Source organism: Cebus imitator, unplaced genomic scaffold, assembly GCF_001604975.1.
Source record: "Cebus imitator isolate Cc_AM_T3 unplaced genomic scaffold, Cebus_imitator-1.0 Scaffold78, whole genome shotgun sequence".
Taxonomy (NCBI): Eukaryota; Metazoa; Chordata; class Mammalia; order Primates; family Cebidae; genus Cebus; species Cebus imitator.
In genome coordinates, this window is record NW_016107393.1 from 6,443,061 (window position 1) to 6,452,896 (window position 9,836).

The 9,836-nt window shown below is 38.7% G+C and overlaps 1 protein-coding gene across 2 annotated transcripts in view; it reads left to right on the forward strand.

Annotated features, from left to right (window-relative positions):
• NUP35 (nucleoporin 35) overlaps window positions 1-9,836 on the forward strand; it is a 35,322-nt gene that overhangs the window by 6,779 nt on the left and 18,707 nt on the right. For both annotated transcript variants that reach the window (XM_017532775.1, XM_017532774.2), the window contains exons 3-4: window positions 480-607; window positions 4,215-4,272. In XM_017532775.1, the coding sequence (XP_017388264.1) occupies window positions 480-607; window positions 4,215-4,272 (186 nt within the window). The remainder of the gene's footprint in view (window positions 1-479; window positions 608-4,214; window positions 4,273-9,836) is intronic.

Sequence of the window (9,836 nt, forward strand, 5' to 3'; positions counted from 1 at the left end):
GCCCGGATGGGATCTTCTTAATCTAGATAGTCATATTCCACATTAGGGAATTATATTTATTCAGGAATCCAGACTGAAGCTGTTTAATACCTACTTTCAAGTGAGAAATGAGATCAAGTTTTGTATTTAAATGTTAAGCATTTTGTAGAGAGAGCAAAAGTTACTTGTATTTTCTAAATAAGATTTTCATTAACTACTTATTCTGAATCCTTTTATTCAAAGTGCAGTCTGTGGATCAGCAGCATTGGCATCACCTGGGAGCTTGTTAGAACTGTATAATCTCAGGCTTCACCCTACACCTTCTGAATCAGAGCCTGAATTTTAACAAGATCCCTAGATGACTCTTCAACATATTAAAGTTTGAATAGAACTAGGAGACAAGATTTTAAGTCAGTGTTTGAAAAATACAAATTTAAAAAATCTTACCAAAAAGATAAAAGAATCCTTTGTTTTCTCACCTTTTTTTTTGTACACTGTAGGTGGGTCACCACCGCAACCAGTTGTACCAGCTCATAAAGATAAAAGTGGCGCTCCACCAGTTAGAAGTATATATGATGACATTTCTAGCCCAGGACTTGGATCAACACCTTTAACTTCAAGAAGACAGGTAATATAAATACCCTCATCATCCACAATGAATAAGGTTATGTTTTTATGTGACTATTCTGTGAGGGTCAGTACTTTGAAATGTTCCCCTGAAGTCTACTTTAATGTAATTGTGTTGCACAGAATAAGCATTAAACATGTTTATCATAGAATCTACTTAAATTCTGTTGATCATGAACTGTACTTAACAGTGTAAAACTCGATTGTTTTCTCTCATAGGTAATTCTCAGGTTTTTATAGGTATGCCTTATCCATCTGCCCATGCCTCCAACCTACGTAGTATACGTGTAGAATGTAGTTTAAGTCATAAAGTTTTATATTTAGTATTTAAAAATTATGTGAAAGAACAAATGAAAATTTAGAGTTTCATCTAGATGTAGGACACTTGTCAGCTGAGAAGTGGTATGGACTTCTCTTTATATTCTTCTTTTTTTAGGGTCCCCAGCAGTGTCCTGCTCTGTTGCCCAGGTTAGAGTGCAGTGGTACAGTCATAACTCTGCAGCCTGAACTCCTAGGTTCAACCAATCCTCCTCCCTCAGCTGTCCTATTAGTTGGGATATAGACATGTGCTGCTATGCCCAGCTAATTGTATTATTTTTTGTAGAGATGAGGTCTTGCTCTCCTGGCTTCAAGTGATCCTTCTACCTTGACCTCTCAAAGCGCTAGATAATAAGTGTGAGCCACTATGCCTGGCCGACTTTCTTTTAAGTAGAAAATTTAGTAGCTTCACAGACACAAGTGTTCTTTCCTATTACTATTGTGCTTAGTAGGACGTGTAAACAAAGTTTGTCAGCTAAATTGATAAGTTTTTAATATAAAGATATGTCTGCTCTTTACCTTAGATATATGTTTTATGCCTTTCTCTAAATCGTATTTAGTAAGGTTGTTTGAGAGTTGAAGAATATTAGAAAGGATTTTTCAGTGGATTTGTGATATTTTTAGGCTTGACATGTCTGGCATACTAGGCTTACTTGTCAAGTAAGGCAAAATTCGTTCACTGTGTTAAACAGATTACTGTTTCTTTCCAACACTTCTAGACCTGCCTTCCTGTCCAAAAGTAGCCACTAGCTAAGTGTGGCTATTGATATTTGAAATATAGCTAGTCTTAATTGAGATATACTTTAAGTATAAAATACACACCAGAGTTTGAAGACTTAGAAAGAATGTAAGGTATCTTATTAACTTATTTTTATTTTTTATTTTTTGATACAAAGTCTTGATCTGTCACCCAGGCTGGAGTGCAGTGGCACGATCTTGGCTCACTATAACCTCCACCTCCCGGGTTCAAACAGTTCTCTGCTTCAGCCTCCTGAGTAGCTGGGATTACAGGCGCCTACCACCACACCTGGCTAATTTTTGTGTTTTTAGTAGAAATGGGGGGAATCACCATCTTGGCCAATCTGGTTTCCAACTCTTGACCTGTAATCCACCCGCCTTGGCCTCCCAAAGGGCTGGGATTACAGGCGTGAGCCACCGAACCCGGCCTCTTATTAATTTTTAAATGCTGATTACATATTGAAATGATAATGTCTTGGATGCGTTCGGCTAAATAAGCTATTACTAAATTTCACCCATTTGTACTTTTTAAATATGCCTACTAGAAAATGTAAAATTACATGTATTTGTTGTTTCTAATGGACAGATATCCTGGTCTGGAATGGATTTTTTTTTTTTTTGAGACGGAGTTTTGCTCTTGTTACCCAGGCTGGAGTGCAATGGCGCAATCTCGGCTCACCGCAACCTCCGCCTCCTGGGTTCAGGTAATTCTCCTGCCTCAGCCTCCTGAGTAGCTGGGATTACAGGCACGCGCCACCATGCCCAGCTAATTTTTTGTAGTTTTAGTAGAGACGGGGTTTCACCATGTTGACCAGGATGGTCTCGATCTCTTGACCTTGTGATCCACCCGCCTCGGCCTCCCAAAGTGCTGGGATTACAGGCTTGAGCCACCGCACCCGGCCTGGAATGGATTTTTAAAGGTTGATAAGTAAAGCTTGTGTTTAGTTTGGTATGAGGGCTGGGCGTGTTGGTGCATGCCTGTAATCCCAGTAATTTGGAAGGCCAAGGTGGGCGATTGCTTGATTTTTATGTATTTTTATTTGATATTATTTTTTGAAACAGGGTCTTGCTCTATCACCCAGGCTGGAGTGCAGTAGCATGCTCATGCCCTACTGTAGCCTTGACCTCCTGGGCTCAAGTGATCCTCCCACCTCAGCTCCCTAGTAGCTGGTATTACAGACATGTGCCGCCATGCCTGGCTAATTTTTGTGTTTTTTTGTAGAGATGGGATTTGTCCTGTTGCCCAGGCTGGTCTTGAACTCCTGAGCTCAAGTAATCCACCTCCCTTGGCCTCCCAAAGTGCTGGGATTACAGGTGTGAACTTGGGCAGATCACTTGAGCCCATGAGGTTGAGATCAGCCTGGGCTACATGGCGAAACTCTGTCTCTACTAAAAATACAAAACAACAACAACAACAAAAGCCAAACCTGACTGGGTGTGGTGATGTGTAGTCCCAGCTACTGAGAAGGCTGAGGTGGAATGATTCCTTGAGCCTGGGAAGCTAAGGCTGCAGTGAGCTGTGATCATGTTACTGCACTCAGCCTGGGTGACAGAGTGAGACTCTGTCTCAAAAATAAATAAAATTCTAAAAATTAAAAAATAATGAGAGCCACTGGCTTCTAAATTTGTGCAAGTTTTCATTACTTCTCCAATGATACAGATAAAGGCTTACAGTTATTGCTATATTCAAAATGTTTGAAAGACTCCTGGGTCATAATTTATAGAGAATGTTTTTGATTTGAAAGTTGGTAAGAATATTATTGCTGGATTAGAGCCCACATTAGTTATGCCCCCTGGACTTTGCTCAACCTTTTCCTAATCATGGAAGAATTGGCATTAATAATTGAATAATAAATTTTATATCTCTCCTAACATTCTCGCAGCATTTAGTTCTGGTTGCTAGATGAAGCTATTTTAGATTTCCTTAGTTTGATTAGAATCTGTTTTAAAAAATTGAGTTCTAGAGAGAGTCTGTTCTCATTTATTGATTAGAAGTTGTCTTTGTTTTAGAAGGATTTTTTCACTGTTTTAATCCTTAATTTTCTTATATTTTTAAGGGACTAAAATGGATAATTTACCAGTTTTGGAACTTTCTACTGGTAGTGGTAGGGATATGCTGTCTTTTATTGTTTAGACTGATTTGAATATATCGTATTTCATGGTTTCTAAGCATCTTTGAAAATCAAATTCTGTCACCCTTCTGTTTTTCTGTGTGAACTTGGGTCATTTTAAAAACTACCACTGTCTCTTTGTTTTACTTATTGTACATTAGAAACTAAAACAAATAGTTACTGTGTCACCTTTTATAGAAGATAATGTCCTTTTTTTTTAAACATATGACTTTTCTTATTTTAAACAAATACTAAGCGGTCTAGTATATTTTAGGTTGATACTGTTACATGGAAAAAAAGAGTGCCTTCGTACTGTGAGGTAATTAGAGGCACCTCCAGCACCTGATAAAAATTCAGTTATCCATTGAATGAAGGCTTTTAACACTTACTGTATTTATGTCTTGCCTTTTTACCATAACACTTTCTTCTGTTTTTGTGTAGCCAAACATTTCAGTAATGCAGAGTCCTCTGGTTGGAGTTACATCTACTCCTGGAACAGGTAAGTGATTTTTTTTTTTTTTTTTTTTTTTAGACAGGGTCTGTCTCTGTTACCCAGGCTGGAGTGCAGTGGTGTGATCATGGACTTAACCACTCTGTCTAACACCAAAGACTTCTCTATTGGAATGAAAATAATGTAAGACGTTTGTTGGTAGTTGCCAAAATTTTTTATTTTATATTTCAAACTTGGAGATTTTCTGAAATCTCCATAACTACTCTCAGGAAGGACAAACCTTGTGTATTGATTCTTTTCTGAATCAGATCACCCTAAATGTATGATGGGGTGAATATTCAGAATGTTTTTTTTTTTAATTATATACTTAATCGATGTTTGAAGTGTTTCCTTAGTTATTACAACTTGTCAATAAAAAAGCTGTTGCAATTGGGATGAAAAGGAATAGTGAAGACACTGAATAATGAAGGTTTTTTTTTTTTTTTGAGACGGAGTTTCACTCATGTTACCCAGGCTGGAGTGCAATGGCGCAATCTCGGCTCACCGCAACCTCCGCCTCCTGGGTTCAGGCAATTCTCCTGCCTCAACCTCCTCAGTAGCTGGGATTACAGGCACGCACCACCATGCCCAGCTAATGTTTTGTATTTTTAGTAGAGACGGGGTTTCACCGTGTTGACCAGGATGGTCTCGATCTCTTGACCTCGTGATCCACCCGCCTCGGCCTCCCAAAGTGCTGGGATTACAGACTTGAGCCACCGCGCCTGGCCAATGAAGGTGTTTTGAGAGATGTTAATGCATAGTTCTAAATCTAAATGCCATTGAATACTACTGATTATATACCTAGTTTTTCTTTAAGATTAATGGCTTTAAAATCATCATCATTATCCTTAGCACAGTTCTTCATATGTAGTCAGATGTGTATAATTTGAGCATCTAACTATGTACTCTGGGAAATAGCAAACAAAATAGATAATCCCTCCTTTTATGGAACTTACGTTGATTTGCAGAATTTACATTTATAATCAAAACAAGTAAATTATAAAGTTTGTTAGAAGGTATTGCATTTTGTGGAGGAAAAAATTAAGCAGCAAAGGGGAAAAGGGAGTGAAGACTTAGAGTTTTAAATGGGGTAATGTATTGGTTTTTCCACTGCTACCGTAACTACCACAAACATAAAAGTGGCTTAAACAATACAAAATTCATTATCTTACATTTCTGGAGGTCAGAAGTTTGAAATGGGTCTTGGTAGGCTAAAATCTAGGCATTGGTAGGGCTGTGTTCATTTATAGAGGCTCTAGGCAATAATCTGTTTTCTTTCCTTTTCCATTTCTAGAGGCTGCTTACATTTCTTGGCTTGTTCTCTTCCTCCATCTTCACAGTAACCAACTTTGTAACTCTTTGATCATTCTTCTGTAGTCACATCTCCCTCTCTCTTTTAAAGATGCTTGTGAATACATTGGACCCTTTTAGATAATCTAGGAGAATATTTGTATGTTAAGGTCATTGATTAGCAGCCTTAATTCCACCTGCAACCTTAATTCCCCTAGGGGCTCCAGGGATTAGGTTGTGGGCATCATTTGGGGACCTACCCAAATTATTCTACCTACCACTAACAGTTAGGAGACAAGTAAAATTTACTCAAAAGCCTGTAAGTGAGAGAGGCAGGGAATAGTATTCCAGACTGGGGGAACAGCAAGCACAAAGGTCCTGAGGTAGGAGTATGTCTGGCGTGTTCAAGGAAGAATAAGAGGTGAGTGTGACTGAAAGGGAATAAGTGAGCGGGAGAATAGTAGAAAATGAGGTCAGAGAGGAGAGGTAATGGGGACAAACATATTACAGGGCTTATAGGTTATTGTCATAATTGATATTTACCCAGAAAATGTGGAAGACAATAAGGATGAGACTGTTGCTGGGTTCAACTAATTCGGGAGTAAAAATTAGCCTAGAAGCAAGGAGACAAGAGGCTACTTGTAGCAATCTAGGGAGAGATGATAGTGACATAAAAAGAAGGCAGACAAGAAGGAAAAGAATACAATAACAGGGAAAGATGGAACATAAGAAACAATAGCAAGACAGTAGATTTAAATCTAAGCAAATCAGGCCAGACATAGTGGAATGTGCAGCTACTCGGAAGGCTGAGGCAGGAGGATTGCTTGAACTCAGGAATTCAAGGCTGCAGTGAGCTGATTGTTGTCACTGCACTCTAGACTGGGTGACAGAACAAGACCCTATCTCTAAAAAAAGTAAATTAATAAAAATATTTAAAAGAAAAAAAAAGAAAAAACCTAACCAAATTAATAATTACATAAGATGTATTAAATACTCTGGGTAAGGCCGGTGTTGTCAGAATGGATAACAAAAGGAACACCCAATACGGATTATATTCTTTGAATCCTCCAAGTCTGAATTTCTTCAAGCAGTCTGTGAGCACTCATTGGCAGTGTCTTTAAAGTCTAAATTTCTAGTAAAAGGTTATTCAAGGCCTTAGGCATTTTCTATCACGATGCTCAGAATTCTTCCAGCCGCTACCCACTGCCTGATTTCTAAAGCCATTTCCACATTTTTAGCTGTGTGTTAACAGCAGTACCTGACTTGTGGTACCAGAATCTGTATTGTTTCTGTAGTTGCCATAACAAATTACCACAAACTTAGTGGTTTAAAACAACACATGTATTGTCTTCTATTTTCTAGAGATCAGATATCTGGGCCTTTGCTTAGAGCTAAGTGTCAACAGTTCTGTGTTTCTCTCTGGAGGCCCTGGGTATGAATCTGCTTCCAAGCTCCTTCAAATTGTTGGCAAAATTTAGTTCCATGTGGTTATAGGAATGAATAAGGTCCCTCTTTCCTTTGCTGGCTGTTACCTTAAGGTTCTTAACTAACTTCTAGAGGCTGCCCTCACTCCTTGGCTCATGGCTCTTCATCTTCCATCTTCAGATATAGCAATGGCAGATCAACTCCTTTGTTACACTTCCATGTCTCTAACTTTACTTTTCTGCCTTCTGCTGCTGCTAAGGGCTCATTTGATTATATCAGGCCTATGAGGATAATCTAAGATAGTTACTTATTCTAAAGTCAGCTGAGTAGTAACCCTAAGTTAATCGGCAGTTGGTGGTTGATTGGATTACCAACCAGTCAAACCAGAGGACAGGTATCTTGGAGGCCTCTTTAGGCCGGGTGCAGTGCCTCACACCAGTAATCCCAGCATTTTAGGAGGCCAAGGAGGGCAGATCACTTGAGGCCAGGAGTTTGAGACTAGCCTGGCCAACATGGGGAAACCCTGTCTCTAGTAAAAATATAAAAATAAGCCAGGCATGATGGTACATTCTTGTAATCCTAGCTACTTGGGAGGCTGAGGTGGGAGGATCACTTGAACTTGGGAGGCAGAGGTTGGAGTGAGCTGAGATCGAGCCACTGTACTCCAGTCTAGGTGACAGAGTGAGACTTTGTCTCGATAAAAAAAAAAAAAAAAACAACAACAAAAAAACAAATCTTGGAGGCCTTGTTAGAAGTCTATCATGTATGTCATAGTGAAACATCTAGAATGTCACCCTAGTCTTTTCAGCTACATAACTGAGGTTGAATGTTAAGTTTTTAACAGCTTTAAGCTGATCCAACTGTAACAAATAGGTGGATGATGATGCTTTGTTATACACAGAAATAGTGACTATTCAGTTATTTGAGTCATGCCAGGTGCCACTGGCTCACGCCTGTAATCCCAGCACTTTGGGAGACTGAGGCAGATGGATCACTTGAGGCCATGAGTTTGAGACCAGCCTGGCTCACATAGTGAGATGCCTGTCTCCACAAAAAAATTAAAAAATTAGCCTGGCATGGTGGCACATACCTGTAGTCCCAGCTACTCAGAGGCTGGGGTAGGAGGATCACTTGAGCCTGGGAAGTTGAGGCTGCAGTGAGCAATAATCACACCATTGCATTCCAACCTGGGTGATGGAGTGAGACCTTGTTTCCAGAAAAATAAGTAATTGAGTCAGTAAGTGATCCCAGGGACACTGAAAATCTAAAAACAGGGCTGGGTGTGGCTTGGTGTCACATGCCTATAATTCCAGCACTATGGGAGGTCAAGATGGGAGGACTGCTTGAGCCAGGGAGTTTAAGGATGCAGGGAGGTATGATTGCACCACTGCACTGCAGCCTGGGTGACAGTGAGAACTTTTCTCAAAAAAAATTAAAAAGAAATGGAAAAACACATAATGTTAAGTAATGTTTTATGTTTTAGTGGGTCTCTTAGTTGACTGAAAAGTAAACGTTTTAATTTTCTTATTGCTGTCAAGTGGAAAAGCATAGGATTAAAGTTAATAAATATTATTTTGTTAACTTATGGTTTTTTTTTTTTGAGATGGAGTTTCACTCTTGTTGCCCAGGCTGGAGTGCAATGGCGTGATCTTGGCTTACTGTAGCCTCCACCTCCCAGGTTCAAGCGAGTAGCTGGGATTACAGCCTCCCGAGTAGCTGGGATTACAGGCATGTGCCGCCATGCCTGGCTAATTATTTTGTATTTTTAGTAGAGATAGGGTTTCTCTATGTTGGTCAGGCTGTTCTCAAACGTTCGACCTCAGGTGATCCGCCCTCCTTGGCCTCCCAAAGTGCTGGGATTACAGATGTGAACCACCGTGCTGGCCAATTTTTTTTTTTTTTTTCTAATATAATAACTTCTGTGAGGTTTTGTAATTTAGGAACCATTTATGAAAATACAAGAGCTGTGATAGGAAAAATATACCTATCATGAATTGGCCACTGGGAGCCACTGCTGCTTCTACTTTGAGTTTAAGGATTTTACATATAGAAAGTCTTAACGGGGCATAAGTAACGAAGAATTGTTTTGAAAAGGTGACAAGATGTGGAGACCTATTATGCATGCCCAGTGATAGGCAAGAAATAGGCAAAGGGAATTTACAAGAAAATTAAGGGGAAAACCTAGATTTTTCATTTAGAGCTATTTTTTTTTAGCTTCTGTATTTAGTGTTAAGTGAAGTTTTTTTGGATGATTAGTAAATCTTAGCTTTCTGAGATCGGCAACTTTTATAAAGAGATGTCGTGGAATATAATGGCATGACTGCCATTTTGTGCTTAGTTTTTTTTTTTTTTTTTTTCATCCAATAAGGAGGCTGGTGGGTTATTTTTTGTTTTTGTTTTTGTTTTTTTTTTAACATTCTGTAACTGATGTTAAGATCTCTTTTAGAATATCATTTCTGGTGCAGGAAAACCTTAGTCATAAGTTAAAATCAGAAATCTGCATTAAAGAATGTAAGGAACTCTTAGTCATGGTATATTACTGCCCTGGTAAAGAACATTGTAGTTTGCTCTACTTTCCCCTTCCTCATTCCTCAATATTTTTTCCTGCTGCTATTTAAGTTTTCTTCTGCTTTTCTTCTTCCTTTATATTTTTTCTTAATTTTTTTTTTTTTTTTTTTTTTTTTTTTTTTTTTTTTTTTTTTTGTAGTTCATAGGAACATCCTTCTGCTCTCTTCCCTAATGGTATGTCGTTAGTTAATTAAGTAGAATCCTTATTGTGTTAGCATATTGTTAACAGGTTAAGTGTGATATTAAGTGATAGTTGTACTTTATGGCTGGTTTTGTTGATGCCTGAACCT